The sequence below is a fragment of the Boleophthalmus pectinirostris genome, unplaced genomic scaffold (assembly GCF_026225935.1).
Source record: "Boleophthalmus pectinirostris isolate CB_2022bp ecotype Guang Dong unplaced genomic scaffold, ASM2622593v1 HiC_scaffold_18, whole genome shotgun sequence".
NCBI lineage: Eukaryota > Metazoa > Chordata > Actinopteri > Gobiiformes > Gobiidae > Boleophthalmus > Boleophthalmus pectinirostris.
In genome coordinates, this window is record NW_026571133.1 from 44,179,681 (window position 1) to 44,202,927 (window position 23,247).

At 41.9% G+C, this 23,247-nt stretch overlaps 1 protein-coding gene across 1 annotated transcript; it reads left to right on the forward strand.

Annotated features, from left to right (window-relative positions):
• Window positions 1–3,048: 3,048 nt before the first annotated feature.
• On the forward strand, window positions 3,049–22,565 carry LOC110159940 (golgin subfamily A member 6-like protein 25). Its single transcript, XM_055153218.1, has 11 exons — window positions 3,049–3,079; window positions 3,197–3,252; window positions 5,676–5,796; window positions 6,697–6,827; window positions 8,099–8,232; window positions 8,658–9,087; window positions 9,449–9,691; window positions 11,425–11,624; window positions 12,181–12,364; window positions 13,361–13,369; window positions 17,364–22,565. Exons 1-11 carry the CDS (start codon window positions 3,049–3,051, stop codon window positions 18,870–18,872), a joined length of 3,048 nt encoding a protein of 1,015 aa, XP_055009193.1. The 3' UTR covers window positions 18,873–22,565.
• Window positions 22,566–23,247: the final 682 nt, after the last annotated feature.

Sequence of the window (23,247 nt, forward strand, 5' to 3'; positions counted from 1 at the left end):
GACCAAAGTGCTTCACATACAAGTCAACAAAACAGTTACATATACATATGAACAGATAACATATGAAAACTACAATAAAACACCAACATGACCTGACTGGCTTGTACTAAATGCAGGGAGAAGAGGTGAGTTTTCAGTCTAGTCTTAAACTGCATTAAGACTGAGAGGATCTGACAGGAAGAGGAAGGCTGTTCCACAGTCCAGGCGCTGCCACAGAAAAGCCTCCACCACCTCTTGTCTTGAGTCTAGTTTTGGGCACAACCAACAGGAGCTGGTCAGCTGATCTCAGAGCTCTGGGTGGAGGACAGGGCTGCAGTACCCCCCCAAACAGACTGGACCCATAGAGTGTAAAAATTAATTTCAAATTGCACCTAATATAAGTCAGGGAATCAGTGCAGGTCACACAGCACAGGTGTGATGTGTTATCGTCTCTTAGTATTTGTCAGCAGACGAGCTGCAGTGTTTACAACACTGCAGGAGCCTGGTCCAGCCCGACATGCAAAGAACTGCAATAGTCCAGGTGCGATGTTACAAATGCATGGATCAAGCATTTTCATAATCTGCCTGTGGGAGGTCGGGCTTTATTTTAGCAAAGAGCCTCAATTGAAAGAAGCTGGACATCATCACAGAGCTAATGTACATGTCCAGTTTGAACATAGAGTCATAATCACCACAAGATTCCTCACTGCAGGAGACAACAGGAGGACAGAGGACCAATCACACTGTCATGTCCAAGCAGTGGGTTAGTTTGCCCAAACACCACAATCTCAATTTTATTTTGGTTTAAGTTCAGGACGTTTGTGCTCAGCCTGTAGATCAGAAGTGAGTTAACAACAAAAGCAATATAATTTCCAATAGAATTAGAAAAACATCCTTGAACAGACGACTTGGAATAATATCTACAGGTATTAGAGATAATATCTGTCCTCTGTCCTAAAAAATAAAATAAAAAAATAGTAGTAGTTTTTTTGATGTTGGTCCTGTTAGAATCTTTATCTTTATCGTTTTTATGACTTTTTTTTATACTACTTTATACAGCAATGAACAGAATCTCTCTACAGAAGACACACAGAAGAGCGTGTCTCAATCATCCATGTGCATACCTTATATGTGTTTGATCCTCTGAGGCCTGAGGGGGGCGCTGTACAGACAGTGGGAGTGTGCAGTTCTGCTAGAGTCCACACTTCTGGCCTCCTGCAGGAGTTGGGTTTGACCTGTGCAGTCCTGTTTCCTGAGCAGCCAATCCTGATCTAATCCAGACGTTTCTGGAACCAGACCACAGAGCGTGAAAAAACCTCTGTCCAAATTTCAGATGATCCAACCACAGCTGCTCAAATTCATCATCTCTTGAAAATTCATTCAGAACAAAATATAAACTTCTTGAAATAAGTACCATGTTTGTTTTTGACAGAGCATGTGTCTCTCTGATTGGTTAATCCGCCTGTCAATCACACCCTCTGACATCAGGACTGGTGTGAGGTTCTGGCTGGACAGCACTGGAAAAAAAACAATATCTAGGTAAATTAAAATGACTTCAATTGAGAACATTTGACTTTATTTGAGCAGATTCAACTTGACAAGTCAAATGATCTACCAATGGATTTGGTTTCTTATTTTGAGTGCAAAGAGTTGTTGTTTTTCTTATTTTAAGTGTAGCCAGGTGTATTTTCATATGTTTTAAGTGCAAAAAGTCTTGTTCCACTGGCAGATCATTTTACTTGTTAAGAGAAACTGACTCAGATTATGATAAAACTTCCGGAATTCAAGTCATCTTAACTTGACTAGATGTAGAGAACTGTTGTTTGTAAAGACGACTAAATATTTTATCATAAGTGTCTTTAGTTTAGACGGTGATAACGTTTTTGGGGCTTAAAAACAGAAAAATCTGAAACCACCTCCAGAGTGGAAAAGTTGAATAGACTCCACTGTATTGTTTCGGTTTACTCTGCCCAAGACGCAAAACTCTGGTCAGATGTGCTCAGGTCGTGTACTTGTTTATGTCACATACATACAGTTCACACAAACAAACATGTGGGATCATTTCCATGCGTCAGACCTTCAATCTGATAAACTTACAGGAGGCAAAACAACAAATGTGGAGAATCTGCAGTGATACTATTAGTGAACAGTGAAGGATCTGCAGTTCTAGATGCACCAGTTGGTCACAGTCGAGTCAGACGGATATGGACCAGACCTGGAGAACCAGTCGATGGTGGGACGACTTTGTGGAAGGAGGAGCTGATGAAAGTGGCGTGGTGTGAAAACTTCTGTATGTCCAAAGATGCTCTTGTTGCTTTAACAAACATACACAATCCAGTTCCACACAGATTTCCTCCTGAAGACGCTCATCTAAACGCGAAATAAAAAGTAAAGACACAACACCACTTTTGCGTCTTCTGTTCAGACCGCCGTCATATAAACGTAGCCAGAGACTGGACATGTGACAGTTTGTGCTGTTCTCCTAAAACACACACCGTTCCAATAAAAACAGATACTTTTTTTATTCAAGTGAACAGTATACGCTGCCGTACAATCACTGCAGTGTTTTTCACATGAGTCTGGGAGCATGATGGAGCAAAACTATCAGGTTCTATCATATGATTTGATCTGATCATTTTGCTCCATCGGCGTTGTGTATTCTGGTGTTTGTCTCCGCTCAGATAAACACGTCTGAGAAGCTGCTCTATGTCCAGTGTCCAGCAAGGAGAGGAGGGAGGGGGCTGCAAGGAGGAGGAGGGGGTCAAGCTGTGTAAAAATAGTAGAGCCGGACACCGTCTTAAGTTTCAGCCTATGGACTCTGACCTCTCTCTATCTAACACACTTATTTTGATTTCACTTTTAGTAAACATGTGTTGCAGCAACTCACATGAAAATTACAGATTTCTTCTGATCCACCATTTTAAAGGATTTTGATGAGATTTTAATTCCATAAACATGATATCATGTTTTTGGTAAATGTGCTAAACATGATAAACATGTTCAAATCAAATATAACTTCTTGATAAATATTATAAAACAGATTTATTTTTAATTATAGCGATATTGGACATGACGGACAAGCTGCTCATGGACTCATTTGGTGATGATCAACATTTTAGATCACAGGTTTCAAATTGGGTGAATGTGAGAGCTGAACTTCACATGAGATCTGAACATAAACTGAGAACGAGACAAACTTGGATGTGTCTGTCTGCAGGTGAAGACTCTGGAGACACAGGCTCACATGTGATTGTAGAACCTTTTATGAAGACAGTAAGAGCACAGACGACACACAGCTCCTCCAGGAACATTAAAACACAATAAACCACATGAACAGTCATGTTTAAACACTAAATCCTCTGGAACACAACAGTGAAGTTAATCCAAACACATGAAACACTCTCCTCATCTGTTTACAGTGTTCCTCCAGACTGAGGTCACGCACACTCATATTCACACTGAGTCACACTCTACACCCTCTACTCTACTACTCTACTACTCTACTACTCTACTACTCTACTACTCTACACTCTACTCTACTACTCTACTACTCTACTACTCTACTACTCTACTACTCTACTACTCTACTACTCTACTACTCTACTCTACTCTACTACTCTACTACTCTACACCCTCTACTCTACTACTCTACTACTCTACTACTCTACTACTCTACTACTCTACTACTCTACTACTCTACTACTCTACTACTCTACTACTACTACTCTACTCTACTACTCTACTCTACTCTACTCTACTCTCTACTACTCTACTACTCTACTACTCTACACCCTCTACTCTACTACTCTACTACTCTACTACTCTACTACTCTACTACTCTACTACTCTACTCTACTACTCTACCCTCTACTCTACTACTCTACTACTCTACACCCTCTACTCTACTACTACTACTCTACTACTCTACTACTCTACTACTCTACTACTCTACTACTCTACTACTCTACTACTACTACTCTACTACTCTACTACTACTACTACTCTACTACTCTACACCCTCTACTCTACTACTCTACTACTCTACTCTACTACTCTACTACTCTACTACTCTACTACTCTACTACTCTACTACTCTACTACTCTACTACTCTACTACTCTACTACTCTACTACTCTACTACTCTACTACTCTACTCTACTACTCTACTACTACTACTCTACTACTCTACTACTCTACTCTACTACTCTACTACTCTACTACTCTACTACTCTACTACTCTACTACTCTACTACTCTACTACTCTACTACTCTACTACTCTACTACTCTACACCCTCTACTCTACTACTCTACTACTCTACTACTCTACTACTCTACTACTCTCTCAGTAAATACATCAGCGTCAGCTCGTCAGCCTGACTGTGTCATATACATCCACACATCATTTGATCAGAGGTGGCATTTGATTAAAGCCAGTGGCACATGAACCACGAGGAAGAACATCTGAAGTGAATGTAATGTAAGGACAAAATATGAAATAAGGACAGAAAAAAAAAAAAAAGATTATATCCGAAGGAGCTGCAAGAAACACAAATATTCAAATCATTTAAGATTTTCCTGTCATTTTCTGTCACTTTGGACTGTCTCACAGTGAGGAAGAGGAAGCACAACTTTTACTCAAGTACCTCTACTTCAATAGAAATATTATTAAAGGTACACTGCTAGAAAAGTACTCTGAAAATTACATTTTTTTAAGTTACTCAAGTAAATGTAACTATCCACGTCTGCATATCCTCTAGTGCCTCTACAGGTCACTGTGGACCCTCCCACACTCTGTTCTGACTAGGGATGGGCATGATTAATCGATTAATCGATAATTGATCATTAAGAATTTCATCGATTACCTTAATTTTAATCGACAAACCGAATGTAGGTTGCTGTGTGTAGCGTGACCAAACAGGTCTGTACATGTGTCTCTGCACTCAGAAGGAGCGAGACACAAACAGTGGGTCAGTCTCCAACGTACCGAAGCACAAATGTGTATTTAACGATGATTTGTACAAGAAATTCCACGCTTTCTGTTGTGTTCGGGACAAGTGTGAGTCCATGTGCACAGTGTATAAAGCAGCACATATGTTTCGGTGTCCAGTGGGAAAAAGTTTTACCAGGTGAGAGTCGCTCAATATGGATGATGAGTCCCCACCCCCCTCCCCCCGTACGGTGTCCTGGTTTTGACAAACACAAATCTGGTCACACTAACCTGTATTCACCTGAGTCATGTCTTTTAATCCAACAGAAATTGACCGCATCAGCGACACAAGAGCTGTAGTTTTATCTTCACTTAGTTTATGCAAATTAGTGATGTGGTTTTAAGTTTTGTTTCTGTGAGAGTTGAGCAAAACTGAATTAAACACATTATAATGTCAAACGGATTGATGTGACTCTAGAGTCGTTACAGTTTATATGTCATAAAGTTGAATTTATTTATGCAGATTAGAAGTGCAGATAGTAATAATAATGATGATCATTTTAATATAAAAACATTAATGATTAATCGATAATTGATTGTTAATTCTTCCGACGATCGATTAAGAAAATTTCATCGAATGCCCATCCCTAGTTCTGACTGCCACACAGTGTAGTGCATTTACATGCCCTCAGAGACATGTCCCTGCCACAGCCCTGAGGACACAGACACATGTCCCAATAAATATTGTTGAATCTTTAATGTTCTCAGTTCCTCATTTTACCCAGCATGCTTCAGGCCTCACCTGTGTTCTTTGCCTCCTTCTGTTTACAGCAGAACTTTGAGAGATGGGACAGAAGAAGATCTGAGCTCACCAGGAAGTTGGTGGAAAGTGAGTGTTTTGTTCTTACACACCAGTTTTATAAATGGGATTTCACTTTCAAAGAGAGCACTTGGATGACACTGACTTGCCTGCAAATCCAGATTCACCTGTCTGTATGTTTGTATTAGTTTGTTTGTATTTGTTTGTTTGTATTTGTTTGTTTGTTTGTTGTTGTTCCTGACCAGGGGTGGAGTTAGCAATGTGGGGGTCCTAGAGCAACTTGAGTTTGGGGCCCTCACTATAATCCACTATTTTGATGTTTGTTTGTTTGTTTGTTTTTTTGTTTCTATTTTTAAATATATATTGTCTGTTTTTCCCTATTGTTCTTGAGACAAGCACATCTTTATTTGAATTAGGGTGGTTACTGTAGGCCGCCTACTACATAAACAGAGCTAAAGTCGTTTTTTTATGATTATGTTCAAATCAGGGTCAAGCCGTCTAGTCCATTCTAACATGGACATTTAATGTCATATTGAGTGAAAATCTAATTTCTCTGAGGCCTCGGCCATTAGTGGCACTGAGGGATATTGGTTGGGGGCCCTTCTGGGGTCGGGGACCCTAGGGAGCTGCCTCTGCTCCTGACCAGGCCTATAGTTGATAGAATTATTGACTAACATTATTTCCTCAGAGCTGTTTCACTTGCACTTACGCAATAAATATTTGTAACTTAAATACTTTGGAAAAACACAGTTAAACAGAGGAATTTCCCAAAAAAGGCAAAGATAATATTACACAATCTGGACTTTTATGTTTAACACAATAAAGTACACGCACTGTGCAAAGTATAAAAACATACAAATAATCATTAACCCTCACTGTGCAGTATATTAACACATACAGAGAGACAGTATCAAAAGCATGACAAAAGTGTGTAGTCAGTGTTGTGTGTTGGAGCCACACTATATTTAGGCCTTGTTGCTGTGTTGACGTGGGGCAGTAAAAATAGAGGAGTGGAACCCGGCTCCCCTCAGAGCAGACGCTACACCAGGCTACACACAGCAGCACCTATAAACCCAGAGAGAGAGAGATACGACTACAAGGTAAGGATATGCCCACTCACCCATTCACCCTCACCCACTCACTGTCACCCACTCACCCACTAACCCACTCACCCTCTGACCCTCACGCGCAGAGCCAATGTGACCATGGAGCTACTGTCATGTCATTAGAGCCCAGCCCTCACCTCACATACCGGCGTAACACACGACTGAGCCTGGTTTTGTTTGGAGATTAACACGGAGCCAAAGAGCTGTGTGCTGTGAGGAAACAGATCATCACTCATGTTCACACACTCATCAGCACGCACGCTCTTAAAGCACACTGTCAAACCTCTGCTGCTTTCAAATGGACATCTCATCTTATTGTCTTCTGCTCGTTATATTCTAGAGAAAGTCCAAGTACAAGGACAGAGCGCACAGCGGAGCATGGTGCTGCTGGTGCTCAGGAGGGGGAGGAGTTTAGATGTGCACATGTGTTACAAACATTAAGGGCAATGCAGCTTCAGATATCAATATATACTACTCACGTTTAAAACAGGGAGAACGCTTCTGGATGAGCAGAAAGACACCTCCTCAAACTAAGAACATGTGATGATGAGTGTGTTTAAGAGGGACCGTTACGTGTCCCACTGTGAGACAGGTGTGTGCAGATTGTGTATTGTTGAAACTAAAGAACAGTAAAAGGATTCTGCACATTCTCTGTTTATTGGGCCTCTGTGGGCCCCCGTGGGCCTCTGAGGGCCTCTGTGGGCCTCTGTGGGCCAACAATCCTCCAGCTATAGACCTCCTGAGCACACTGTACTATTAAACAGTTCTATATGTGGTAATGTGTGAGTAACAGAAATGGTTAACTTACAAAAACTGACTAAAGTATAAAACTAACAGACCCTCATTTTCAGGGCAGAAGGCAAGGACCAAATCACAGTGAGACTTTCCTACTTAAACAAAGACAGTAGTGATATAAATTAGAGCGAGCCTAGTAGCAGCTTGTCTGTTCACCAGGACCACCAGTCTGTAGGTGGTGAAAGGTGTGAGCCTGGAGCTGTGACCGATCAGGAGAAACAGACCTTGTGTTACTGGAGCACTGCCCTGGAGAGTGAGAACGTCAGGGAGACTAAACCTTAAACCAACTCACTTCACTTTGTCTTTCACAGATTTGTATGATGATATAATGAGATAAAACCCAGACCCTACCTGATGTGTGTGTGTGTGTGTGTGTGTGTATGTGTGTGTTTGTGTGTGTGTATATGTGTGTGCATGTATGTGTTTATGTGCGCGTGTGTGTGTTTGTGTGTACATGTGTGTGTGTGCAGGTGAGGATGAGTAAAGACGGGCGGCGCTCGTTTGGAAACATCAGCCTGAAGGATCGGTGGGAGCAGAAGGCCCAGAGCATCGCCGACCAGAACAAGCAGGAGAAGGAATGGCAGAAGAAGAGCTCCAATTCTGTGTGTGTACCAGACTGAACCAGACTGAACCAGACCGAACCAGACTGAACCAGACTGTACCCGACCCAACCAGACAGAACCAGACTGTACCAGACCAAACCAGACTGAACCAGACCCAATCAGACTGAACCAGACCAAACCAGACTGAACCAGACTGTACCAGACCAAACCAGACTGAACCAGAACCAATCAGACTGAACCAGACCAAACCAGACTGAACCAGACTGTACCAGACCAAACCAGACTGAACCAGAACCAATCAGACTGAACCAGACCAAACCAGACTGAACCAGACCCAACCAGACTGGAACAGACCAAAACCAACTGACTTAGACAAACCAAACTAAATTGATCCTGTCCAGATTTAAAGGTGACGTTGTCTTTTGTGGTGCACACAGTAGATTTGAACAGTTTCTCTCACTCACAGACGTACGTCCAAATGGTCGTACCACCACAAACTCATCAATGGCATGTCCGACTTCAAGAAAGCCACGAGCCACCTGGACGACGATGAGGAAAATAACAAACCAAAGCTCCGCTTCAAAGTGGTGGCCCCTCCCCCGCCAAAACCCAAAACCCCGCCCCCAGCCCCACCCCCTGTCACTCGCCGCAGAGACTCGCCCAAACTGAAACGGGTCAAGCGCAAAGTGGAGGTGGATGCCTTTAAGATCTGCTGGAAGGACTCCTGGATGAGCCTGAAGCCGCCCAAATACCTGTTCCTGAAGGCCATGGATCTGCTGGAGCGCCTGGGCTTCACCCCCATCCAGGTGGGCAACGACAGAAGATACAAGGGACAACCACAGCCGAAGGAGGCCAGGACGGCTTCCCCCGAACTCTGGAGTCACTCGTGGAAAAAGGTACCAGCTGTTACCTGTGAACGACCCATTACTCTATGAACACTGAGCCTATAATGTATTCTCATCCAAGGAACTGTGTTGCATTTGACTTCATCCAGTTCACACAGAGGTCATAGAGTATCCCAGTACTGTTACTTCAAAAGAATATTACTCAAGTAGAAGTATAAAGAAGTGGACTTAGAAATTACTCAAGTAAGAGAAAAAAAAATGACTGGGAAAACTATTACTCAAGTAAAAGTAACTTAAAGAGTAACATCTGATTTCTAAATTAAACTGTGTACTACACACCTCTGACTCCATGTTCCTGTAACCCTGTACATTTAGTCATTGTTCTTTGTCTCTGTGGTTTGTCTTGCTCCAGACAAAGGGTCCTTTTATCGGCGCAGACTTTGATGAAGAGGAGTATGAGTGGGAGCTCCTGTGTGCCCAGAGGCCCGCCAGAGCCGCAGCCATCGCCCCGTACTCACTTCCTGTGTGGGCAGGAACCTGGAAGATCATGAACTTTCCTTTCCGGCAACAGAAGCCCATGTGGGACCATCCCTGGTCCAAGTATGACCAGATACCCACAGACCGGCTGGACCTCATCCTGAACATTGATGAAGAGGTGAGTTTTCTTGTATCTATGCAGCAGTGCTCTTTTATCTAGTCTCTGGTTCTACTCAAACATTTTCACTAGTGTCACCATGTTTGTTGAGTTTGCCTTTGACAAGCATGACATCACAAGGTGGAAGAGAGGATTTTGAGCTTCTAAGATGTAGACACACTGAACGGGTGTACAGGTACAGATGCTGACAGGCTAAAAGTCAATTTTGCGTAATATAGAACCTTTAAACTGAATCAGTGGGAGTCCATTTGGCAGTGAGCACCACAAACTAGACAGCATAGGCCCTAGTACTCAGCCCTGTGGTACACTCAATCACTCTATACACTGTATTGTCTTTCTTGTCAAAGAAACTAATGTTACTAATGTCATAAACAGTTTTCAGGCATTACAAACATTTGGAATAAAGATTTTTTTGTTCTGGACACACAAGAAAATTTGTATTTGGCGTAGGATTGTCAAAAGTATCAGATGCTAAACAATATTAAAACGAGTATCAAAACAAAATGTTCATTGGAGCAGGTATCAATACCAAAAAAAAGTCCCATTGACAGGACAGAATGAACCTTCCTCAATGTCTTTAGAATGAGCTGGATCAGAACAAGTGTCAGAGCACAGAGACTAGTACACACACATGGACCAACATGAACCTACTGCACCACTGACCATTACACACATATAAGACACATGGGAACAGAAAAGAAAGCACTACATTCTAGTGTCAATAATAATATTGTGACAACACTAATTTGGTGGCATAGGCTCTTTGCAACACGTTCCTGAGTGTGTTTGTGCTTTAAACAGTTCCTCATCATCTGTAGAAGCTGCAGGAAATGTTAAAGAAGACACATAGTAGTTCTATTCAAATAGGGTCTTTAGCTGTGGTTTTGTCCTTTCTAACCCTCTTGTTCACTGCAAGTTTACTGCTCAACTGGAAGGGGGGGGGGGGGGGGGGGGGGGGGGTGGGGGGGGGGGGGGTGGGGTTGGAGTGATACTCAGCTCAGCACATTACCCCACATACAAACTGGCAACCGAGTGCCTCGCCTCACAGCGTGCAGGCTCTGGATTCAGGGTTGGGTTACTGGGTCGCCGGGCATTTCTGTGTGGAGTTTGCATGTTCTCCCTGTATCTGGTTGGAGTTTGCATGTTCTCCCCGTGTGTGAACCCCATCACCCCAAAACTTGCACTCCAGGTCAAATCCTCCAGCTGAGGTAGTCCTGAGGCAGACTAGCTCAAGATCTGCAGATGGGTCCCTGGGTGCTGCTGTGGTTGCCCCAGCAGCAGTGAAGGTTGGGTCAAATGCAGAGGACAAATTTCCTACTGGGGCAATAAACCTCACCACAGTATCTGAGAAGATACGTGGACATATGTGCCAAACATGACAGTGCCACATATTTCCATTTTAACGCTGCACATGTTCTCTGTACACAGAACACACACTGGGCGTACACAGGCTTCAAGTTTCTGATGTTCTCTGTTCAGGTTCACTGTTTTATTTATCTACTCTTTCATATTAAAATGACTCAGTCTTTAATAATTCCAGTGACCCAAAATGAGTGTGACCACACAATGGCCCCAGACTGGCTCTGCTACATTAACTACCTGTTTCCCCGTGAGGCTGACAGCATGCTAACGGCTACAGTGCTAACAGGTTTCTTAAATAGATGATAGAAAAGTGCACAGATGAACAGGTACACACGTCGTCATGTGCTGTGTGCTGTGTGCTGTGTGTGCAGGATGAGCTGTTTGACTGGGACGGCTGGGAGGTGTCATACAAACTGTGTCTGTGTGAAGAGGAGCACCCCACAGGCCTGAGGGACCTCACTGCTCCAGGCTGGAGCCAGTCCTGGACCCTGGGCCAAGTGTGTGTGCCCACCCCCGAGCAGGAGCGCTCCCAGTACTGGCTGTGGGGCGGGGGCCGCACCTGCAACTACAGGTACATCAACTCCAAACAAAACCTGTAACACTTTATAATAACCACACTGTAATTAGCCTTAATAAAGCATGAATAAAGACTCATGCATCATGAACAGAGAAAGTCCAAACACTGACCCTGCATCAGTGTGTCTGCTGAAAGTGTGCACAGCAAAAAGTCTCACACAATCTGTCTGAACATTTTCTCACGGTTAAATCTGTTCTAGAGTTAATTTAACATTTTTGGAAATATTCATTAAGTTATTAATTAAGTTAAGAACAAAGTTCCTGTTTAACCACGAATATTCAGTGCATGTAAAGCCTTTATTTCCTTTAAAACATTGTAAAAGATGAAATTCTGTCCAAAACTGGTTCAAACTGGAGTTTGAAGTGGTGGCAGAAGCGGCCAAATTAACACCAATGGAATTCATTTCAACCACATCAACTCAAAATATCCCCAACTCAAACCCGCATTTAACTTTGAAATATCTAAAAAACACTTGTTGTGTTAAAAATAACTCTGCAGTATTTGATCCTGAAATGTGAAGCCTCCAGTTTTTGTGTGTGGTGTGTTGCAGGTGGGGCCAGAGCACTGTGCAGTCTCAGCTCAAACACTGTGAGGTCCGCATGAAGACACGTCTGACCACCACCCTTCTGCTGACCGCCGCCCTCCACCACCAAGCACGCCCCACAAACCTCCAATCAGACGCCAGCGAGCAGCCGGACTGGACCGACTCCTGGAGGACCGTCAAAGGAGAAGTCGTACTGGAAGACAAAGAGGAGGAGGAAGAGGAGGAGGAGGAAGAAGAGGAAGAAGAGGAAGAGGAGGAAGAGGAGGAAGAAGAGGAGGAAGAAGAAGAGGAGGAAGAAGAAGAGGAGGAGGAAGAATATGAGGAAGGGTATGAGGAAGAGGAAGAAGAGGAAGAAGTAGAAGTGGAAGAGGATTATGATGTGGAGAAGAACAAAGTGGATGTAAAGTGTGATGTTTCTCCTCACTCTGCTGAAAATACAAAAGTCAAGAGTGAAATGTCATTGACAAAAAGTAAAGACGTCCAAGAAACAACAATTCACCAAGAAAAACAAAAGACTCAGGAGGAGGAAGAGGAGGAGGAAGAGGAGGAGACAAAGGAAGAAGAAGCAGAAGAAAGGAAGCATATGATGGAAGTTAAGGAAGAGACTAAAGAAACAGATGAAGAAGATGAGGAAGAGGATGAAGAAGACGAGGAGGAGACTAATGAAGATGAGAGGAAGCAGGAAGAAAAGGAGGAGAGGGAGACTGAGAAGGTGAAAGAGGATGAGAGAGGAGAAATGGATGAAGAGGAGGAGGAAGAGAAGGAGACTGAGACAGAAGAGGAGATGAATGAAGAGGAAGAGGAAGAAGAGGAGGAGGAAGAGGATAAGAAAAACGAAGAAGGGAGGAGGCAAATGGAGGAAGAGGATGAGGGGGTGGAGATTGATGTAGATGATGAGGAAGAGGAGAAGGAGATGAAGGACAAGACTCTAGAAGAGAAAAAGGAGGAAGATGGTGAGGAGAAGAAGAAAGCACTAGAGGATGAGGAGAGGAAGGAGAGAGATGAAGAGGAGAAGGTGAAGGAGAAGATGGAGGTGAAGGGGGAGGAGGAAGAGGAAGAAGCAACGGAGGACGAAGAAGAAGAAACTCCTCAAGAGGAAGAGGAGGAGGAGGAAGAGAAGGAGGAGGAAGGAGGAAGAGGAGGAGGAGGAAGAGAAGGAGGAGGAAGAGGAAGAGGAGGAGAAGAGAAGGAGGAGGTGAGTCACATGAACAGCTCACATTTGACCAATCACACTTTTAAGGAACACACACAATACTACAGTACAAATACTACTACAGTACAAATACTACTACAGTACATATACTACAAATACTACTACAGTACAGTACAAATACTACTACACAGTAAACTACTACTACGGTATACAAATACTACTACTACTACAGTACAAATACTACTACAGTACAAAATACTACACTACAGTACAGTACAAATACTACTACAGTACAAATACTACTACAGTACAAATACTACTACAGTAACAGTACAAATAACTACTACTACAGTACAAATACTACTACAGTACAAATACTACTACAGTACTACTACAGTACAAATACTACATACAAATACTACTACACTACAGTACAATACTACTACACTACTACAAATACTACTACAACAGTACAAATACTACACTACAGTACAAATACTACTACAGTACAAATACTACTACATACAAATACTACTACACTACAGTACAAATACTACTACAGTACAAATACTACTACAGTACAGTACAAATACTACTACACTACAGTACAAATACTACTACAGTACAAATACTACTACACTACAAATACTACTACACTACAGTACAAATACTACTACACTACAAATACTACTACAGTACAAATACTACTACACTACAGTACAAATACTACTACAGTACAAATACTACTACAGTACAAATACTACTACACTACAGTACAAATACTACTACACTACAAATACTACTACACTACAGTACAAATACTACTACAGTACAAATACTACTACACTACAGTACACTACACACACTACTACTACAAATACAGTACAAATACTACTACAGTACAAATACTACTACTACAAATACTACTACACTACAGTACAAATACTACTACACTACAGTACAAAACTACTACTACACACTACAGTACACTACATACTACTACACTACAAATACTACTACTACACTACATACACTACTAACACACTACAGTACAAAATACTACTACTACAGTACAAATACTACTACAGTACAAATACTACACTACACTACAGTACAAATACTACACTACAAATACTACAACTACTACACTACTACGTACAAATACTACTACACTACAGTACAAATACTACTACACACTACACTACAAAATACTACTACACTACAGTACAAATACTACTACTACACTACAGTACAAACTACTACTACACTACTACAAATACTACTACAGTACAAATACTACACTACAAATACTACTACAGTACAAATACTACTACACTACAAATACTACTACACTACAGTACAAATACTACTACACTACAAATAGTACACTACACTACAAAAAGTACTACATTACACTATAAATACTACACTACAAATACTGCACTACAAGAACTACACTACACTACAAATACTACAAATAATATTACAGTACAAATACTACACTACACTACAAATACTACACTACAAATATGACACTACACTACAAATACTAAACTATACTACACTACAGTACAAATACTACTACACTGCACTACAAATACTACAGTACTCTAAAAATACTACTACAGTACAAGTACTACTACACTACAGTACAAATACTACTACACTACAGTACAAATACTACTACAGTACAAATACTACTACACTATAGTACAAATACTACTACACTACAAATGCTACTACACTACAGTACAAATACTACTACATTACACTATAAATACTACACTACAAATACTGCACTATAAACAACTACACTACACTACAAAACTACAAATAATATTACACTACAAATACTACACTACACTACAAATACTACACTACAAATACGACACTACACTACACTACAGTACAAATACTACTACACTGCACTACAAATACTACAGTACCCTAAAAATACTACTACACTACACTACAAATACTACAGTACCCTAAAAATACTGGGCTCACTGACCGACTGTGATCAAACCCACTGAAGTAAATGTGATCAGAGGTAAAATGCAGACTGCAGACGTATGTGCTGTTTGGAATCATCTGGAGTTTGTCTCGTCTCTTCTAATCACATGCACCAGTGCACTTGGAGTTGTGCATCAAATGATGAAAACTGAGGGATGGTTGGAATTGTTGATTAGCCAAACATAAGGGAACATGGAACATAGTCTTTTTGTTTTAAGTTTTGTTTCTGTAAAAAATGTAAACAAATATGCTCAAAGTTGTGTGGATAGGGAAGGATTGCGGACAGAAACGACGTGTCTGGACACAGATCGTTTTCGATCAGGTGATACGTTGATTAGTGTAAACGTAGCCACAGATGTTCCTCACATTAATAGATTGATATTCAAAAAATACTCTTGGTGGTACTTTATATCGATGCAGCAGATACTGTGTCATCACTTAAAATATAATATGATATATCGATATTTCGATATTTTTGCACACCCCTAGGGACAACCTTGATCTGTTTAAGAAATGTTTATTGAGGAAAGTAACAGCAGTTTATTCAGTTTATTTCAACTCACTTCATCTGATTTTTACAAATGTGAAAATCATTTGCAGTGATCTTCCTCACGATCCAGGGTGAAAAAATGCATAGCACACTCGGTTGGCCGATGTCCAAATACTTTTTTATTAACAAAATAACATTTCAGCAAAAAAAGTCTTCATCAGCTATTTTTCTTGTCTTGGACCACAGCACACAAAATGGTTGCCAGCCCAGGTGCCCGTATACCCTTCAATGAATGGGAGGTCCCAAAGTGAGGTCACCCAGTGAGTTCAGCCCATTCTACAACAAGAAACAACAGTTTACATAAAAAACATTTTATAAAATACAGAAATAGTTTCAGTTTATCACAAAAAAACATCTTAAATCAAACTCCACATTCAGTCCATGAGGAGTAAGAGGTTTAAGATGGTGAATCCAGAAGTGTTCTCTTTTTGACAGGAGCATTTCTAGATCTCCACCTCTAGGGGGCAGTTCCACATGTTCAATGCCAATATATCTTAAGAAAGAGATAGGACGGTTAAAATCAACAAAATGAGGTGCCACAGGATAGTTCATGTTTTTACATCTGATTGTACTCCTATGCTCTGCAATCCGTGTTTTTAAAGCCCTGCTGGTTTTACCCACATAAGCTTTACCACAGGGGCAGGTGATCATATAAATCACAGACTTCATATTACAGGATATAAATCCTTTGATCATTATTTCTTTTCCAGTGTGAGGAGCTTAAAACTGTTGCAGTGATATGTGTAGTTACACTGACTGCACCACCACAGCGACGATTTCCATCAGGGACAGGAGTCAGTATAGTTTGGTATGATGTGGTTTGATTAGGAGGAAGGTAGGAGTGCACAAGTCTATCTCCAAGGTTTCTTCCTCTTTTATACACCACTAGGGGGAGCTCTTTGAAAGCCACACCCAATGAAGGATCAGTTTTTAGTATATGCCAGTGTTTAGTTATGATGTTTTTAAGTTGTTCTGCGGGTTTTGAGTATACAGTAGAAAATATAATCTGCTTATTGGCATTTTTGGGAGGGTTGACCCTCAGAAAATCAGATCTAGGTTTTCCTTTAACTTTAGTGGCAGCATCATTTAAAATAGATTTCTTATAACCCCTTTGTTCAAAGTTTGTCATCATATTACTTAAATTTCTTTCAAAGTCATCAGTTTTGTGGCATATTCTTTGAAGCCTACAAAATTGGCTGTATGGGAGACTCTTTTTCAATGGAAGTGGATGCTGAGAGTCAGCTCTAAGTAAAGAATTTCGAGCTGTAGGCTTTTTATATAAGTCCGTGTACATCTTGTCAATCTTGGTGTGCATTTTCTGTTTCTTTTGTTTCCTCACGATCCAAACACATCCTCATGATTCAACTTTTAAAAACCAGGTCATCACAGTAATGTTTACAAGCACTGGCATGTGAACAGCGTGGTTCCTGATTCTCTGTGTAATAATGACTGTTTCTCTGAATCTTCTCTCAGGATTCACAAGCAGAGCAAGCAGAGGAAGACAAAGACGAGGAGGATGATGAAGAGGAGGATGAGTTTGTGGATGCAGACGAAGGAGAGGAGGAATCTGAAGAAGAGAAAGAATCCTTTGTGGATGTGGAGGAGGTGTGCATCACTGAAGAAGTGGACCAAAAAGAGAAGGAGGGAACCAAGGAGGAAGAGGAGAAGGAAATGAGTGAAAAAGCTGAGGAAGAGGAGGAGGAAGAGGAGGAAGACAAGGACAAGGAGAAGGAGGAGGAGAAAGAGGGAAGCAAGGGAGGAAAAACAAAGGAAGAGGAATTAGATTGGAATAATGAGGAGAATAAAGAGGAGGAAGAGGAGGCAGGGGACGAAGATGAGAATAAAGAGAAGGAGGAAACAGAAAGAAAGGTCAGTATAGATGGAGAGGAAACTGAGGAAGAGGAGGAGGAAGAGGAGGAAGATGATGAAAGGCAAAAAGGAGACAAAATAGATGAGGAAGAGGAGAATGTTACAGGATCTAATCAACTGAAGAAGAAATCAGACCAGGGAGACAGTGAGGAAGAGGAGGAAGGACACAAAGAAGAGGAGGAAGAGAGGGAAGATACTGAAGAAGAAGATGGAGGAGAGAAAGGAGAGGAAGAAGATGAGGGAGTAGAGGAGGAGGAAAAGAAAGAAGTTGAGGAACAGGGAGATAATGAAGAGGAAAAGGAGGAGGATCAGAAAGATGAGGACAAGGAGGAAGAGGAGGGGGATGAAGATGAGGAAGAGGAGGAGGAAATGGGGGAGGTGAAAGACAAGGAGGAAGAGGAGGAACAGAAGGATGAGGAAGAGGAGGGAGATGAAGAGGGGAAGGAAGAAGAAGCAGTGGAAGAGGTAGAGCAGGAGCAGGAGAGCGGTGCACGTCATCAGAGACGACAAGAACAAACTACAAATGAGGTAAGATTACACCAGGAAGTGACATCAGAACAGAGAAGCTCCGCCTCTCACAAACTGAAAGTAAGAACGCTTAAGCCCCGCCCCCCGGCACCACATAAGCCCCGCCCTCCGGCTCCATGTAAGAGAAGACCTGTGCCCAAAGCTCCCAGAGCGACAGACATCAGGAGGCAGAAGGACGCCATGCTGTCTGTGCCCCCTCACCTGCAGTTCCACAAGCTCTGCTCCTCCTTCTCCTCCTGGAGGCACTCGTCCTGGGCAGTGGCAGTGCCCCACCACAGCAGCGCCAGCGAGGAGCCCGAGGGGGAGGGGCTCGGGGACGAGCTCACGGCCTGGAGCGAGTCCTGGAGGCTCTGTCGCTTTAAGAAACCCAGTCAGGACCATGTGGTGTGCTTCTCCTCAGAACACCGCACCACCAAGAGCATCCAGGACTACAGCCCTGCGGTCAAGGAGGGCTGGGGGGACAGCTGGAGGAGCAACCGCTCAGAACACACTCAGGAAGAGGAGGACGCAGAGGAAACAGAAGAGGAAGAAGAGGAAGAGGAGGAAGAGGAGGAGGAAGAGGAGGAGGAAGAGGTTTACAGCTGAGAACAGCTGAGGACTTGTGGTTGTATGGTCCAGAGCTAATGCTCCCTGAAGGTCTGCTCCACAGACCAGGATGAGGCTCTGGCTGTGCTCCAGTGTGCTGACTTAAATGTGTTCAGGAGATCTCAGAGACGTGTGCTTCAGTATGAAACAGTGTCCTTCAGAACCTGTGGCATGTCAGCTCAAAACAGTTGAACATTTTGTTAGATAAATATGAGGTCCTTACAGATGGCACGCAACAGTCTAAAGGTATTTGGAGAGAAAGGACTCTTCTCCACAATAAGGTGGCTCTTAATGACACGTGTCACTTACACTGGAGCCTCAGTGAGGCATGTGCTTCGGACTGACAGGGTAACTGACCTCACAGCAGAAGGGTCAGACTGACAGAGGGACTGGCCTCACAGCAGAAGGGTCAGACAGTGGTGAGGTCACGTGGGTTCGGAGCCTGTTGTGTTGGAGATTGTGATTGTTGATCTAAACTTGTGAATAGTGCTTTTCCAATAAAGACCCTTTGGTCCGACACATTTCTCTTTACTTCCTAAACGTGAACAGGATATTTATGCACAGACACTGGAGTCAAGGCAGGTTCAATGCTTTGCCCATGGGCACAATGGCAAACAATGGTGCGAGCTGGAATCACACCACCAGTCTTTCTTGGTAGGTAAACGCTCTATCGACAGACACCAAGTCTTTTCCATTTTTTCAAAGTCCCCCCACCTTATTGAGTCGCTGAGCCTGTAGTTTATATACATTTCAGGGTGCCATGGGGTGCCATGACACCCTGGGGTGATGGTGTTAACGACTCTGCCGCTCTCTCCCTGAGGTCTGAGCTGGAGCTGTTATCTCTGTGTGAAACCTCGTCACAGGGTTTAGGCTTAGGCTCATCTGTGACTAACCCAATTATAAAAGACTAAATGTTTGTCCTTTGAGATTTTCACAGAGATCAAACCAGAATGATCCAGGACTTGGATGGGAGACTTCTGGGAAAATCAGGTGCCACAGGTTTTGTTTCAATGTTTCTTTATGCAGAGGGATACTGTGGAACATTCCAGGCAAAGCAATGACACCTGACAGTTACCTTCTAAGTGACTCTTGATTGAGTAGTAGTTTTTTGAAATACTTTTTTATTCTTACTTGAGTAATTTCTTCAGCCACTACTTTGCTTGGCTATTACTATTTTAAATAACTTTTACTTGAGAACAATTTTTGGATCCTCTACCACCCCCGATAACATCACCATGGAGACGAGCAGGTGGCAGACCTTCTACCAGAAATGTTCCATAGTGAACTTTTTCTCATTCGTGTGTGTAGAATCCCTCAGTGGTCCAGGCAGAATCCACGGCACAAGGATAAATCCATTTAGTCAACTGGATAAGTTTCTGGCGTTGTCCACCAGCATCTGACCAGAACTGAAGAAGCAGCTTGGATGAGCTGCGAAATGTATTTGACCAAATAAACTTTTGTCCAGTTGACAAACTGAATTTCTCCTTTTGCCTTTCCTCATTCACTTCACCTGCTCCCATTGGATCAAGCAGCACATGAGTCCCTGAGCCTGCCTCCACGTGTTTGTAATGAGCTGTTCACTGTGTCAAGTTTTGTGTTTTGGAACAAGTCAAAAAATCCAGAGCCAGAACTTCAGGTCCACATCTGTGTGTTTACATGAAATATTAACACAGCAGTGCACTTAAAAGCTGTACCTACTGCAACTAAAGGTGTAACGAAGAGTGCTCTAAAATGACACAGTGTCCAACCCCCCTTCTAGAAAGTTCCATGCTGTCTTTCTCTGTGTTTGCTGATTTTGCTCTCAAGACAAAGGTAATTTAAGGCACAATTATTGTCTTCCTCTGCATTTGACCCATTCATCCCTTGTCACTGCTCAGGGACCCATCTCCGAGACCCAACACAAACTGTCTGAGATGTGACGTCACTCTAGCTTTAGTCATACCAGCACTATTAGTTTCCATCATAAGCTGCTGTTTTGTGTAAGATCTGTCACGCAGCTTGGCCTCTGATCCCGAACAAATGACTTGAGCAGGAAATAGTCCGAATATCTTCCATAAAGGAACATTCTCCGATACTTCACCTCTGCTCAACCTTCCACGCAGGAAAACAGCTGTCATTTTACATTTGTTCATTTCATAATTCACAATTGTTTTATTGGAGCACTTGAGCCCGAGCCCAGCGCTAGACTAGACATATTAACTTTGTGTATTTCAAAGTAACAAAACTGCATTTTAACATGATTCATTTTAGCTGCAACATATCTATCTTAAATACTACAAATTTCTGATTCAGTTAGATAAGGTACATTCAGTGCAGGATACATACAGAAAATACACAGAAAAAAGCTTAAAAAACCAAAACAACACCAAATGCATTGATGTTTACCATCCACCTATTAGACTTAATTCTATTCAGTAAAATGTAGTGTATTTTCCGGACTGTAAGTTAATGTAGTTACTATAACTTGCCTTTCAAGATGAAAGGCAAGTTATAGTAACTACATTGGAATAATGAACAACAGGCTGCTAACGTAGCATATGAATAGTTATTCAGATAACTATAGCACAAACAACAGAACATAACAAGTTTACCTCTCTTTAACTCTCCATCTCACTGCAGATCACTAAATCTTTTGAATTCTTCATCCTCTGTGTCACTTCTGAGTAACTCTGTGACCTCCGGAGATAAACAGAGCACCGCTTCCTCTTCTGCATAGCTGTCATCAAACTCAGCATCTGTTCCAGTTAGAATTATTCCGGCCTTTCTGAATCCCGAGAGATTGGTTTCCAGGGATTGAAGAGATTGAAGTCCAGGCTTTGTTGATCCATCCAGTGACTTCCAGGAAAGTTGCACGGCGCTCCCTCTGAAATGCCGTAAAGCTGTGTTCTCTATCCCTGCTTTCCACCAGTCCCTCACAAGTTTCTCGCTCACTCCGGATTTTTTTTCTGCTGCTGCATTACCATTTTCGGCTGCATATTTCACTACTTGCAGCAGGACAGCGTTTTTTTCTGGAGCAGACATGCGCAGTAGAGCCAAGTGACAGTGGTACAGCCTAGAGCGCCCTATTGCGATTGTCAGTGTGACAATTTTAATATATAAGTCGCAGGACCACCCAAACCATGAAAAATGTGTTCATACAGCTTTAGAAAACCTTGGCAAATGAGTAGTATTTTGAGTATGAATTTGACAACCCGGTGTGTATCATGTGTATTTTATATTATATGTCTGGCTTTTGCATCGGAACACAGGCTTCATTTTATTTGACACTTTGACACCTGCTTTAGCGATTGATAATGTGTTCTTTATGAGTTTTGCTGCTCGTCTTGCCAAATGCATTTTCCAGTGCCACATTTTGGTTTGTGGTTTAAGGAAGCCCATATTTAAAAACAAATGGCTTCCTTCCACTCCTGTAAATAAGAGATCATGCTGACATTTTCATTAGCTGGTGACAGGGTTAGTCAACAGTCATCGGGAAAAGCAAGCCTGGGTCAGCTGTATGTTGAGTCATTTTTATCAAACCGAATTAGTAAACCATATGCACAGACTCCAAATATTATTAAATGCAATTTACTGTTGTGTGAAGTAGTTAAAGGGACTCTGTTTTGCTATGTTTGGATCATGTTGTAATAAAAAAACATACCTGGAGTTGTGTTTTGTTTCATTTACACATGCCTATTTAGACTGAGTTCTTCTCTCAAATAGAAAACACTCTGTTCCACCTTGTGATGTCATGTGGTATTACATGAAGTGCTCCACTGTGTTTTTAAACCCCACAGACCTTCACTAGAATCATTTGGATTATTTCACCACTGGAATTGCCAATCACTACTGAACAAACTGTAAAAAGGAAGCTCTTTACTTGAAATACTGCTTTAACGTCACGAGATGGAACATTTTGAGTTTTGGACAAACTAAATAGACAAATTAATAAACCAGGATTACTTCAAAACATGTGTGAATGAACCAAAACACTACTCCAGGTATATTTTGATAAGGTAAAAACATAACATGGCTTAAAGCTCCCAAGAATCCATTTTGTCTTATATAGGATCTTGAACATTTTTCTTTCTTGTTATTCCAGGCTGGTACAGAGGATTCATCTTGAAGAACCCCAATGTCAAGGTAATTCAAGTTTAACATCTTCATTATAAAGTCTTTCATTATAAAGTGTGCCTCACATCATGACAGGTATCACAGTGCAATTAAGGATAATTCATCGCTTGTAATAACTGAACAGCTGAAAGGACCGATTATAGCTGTAACTAGAAAATTATACATTGTGGTATAATTCATTTTTTCTGCACAATTAGTTCTTTCTGGGTATTTAAATGTACGTACACTTGTAATGTGGAAGTGGACATTCCAGGCCTCATCA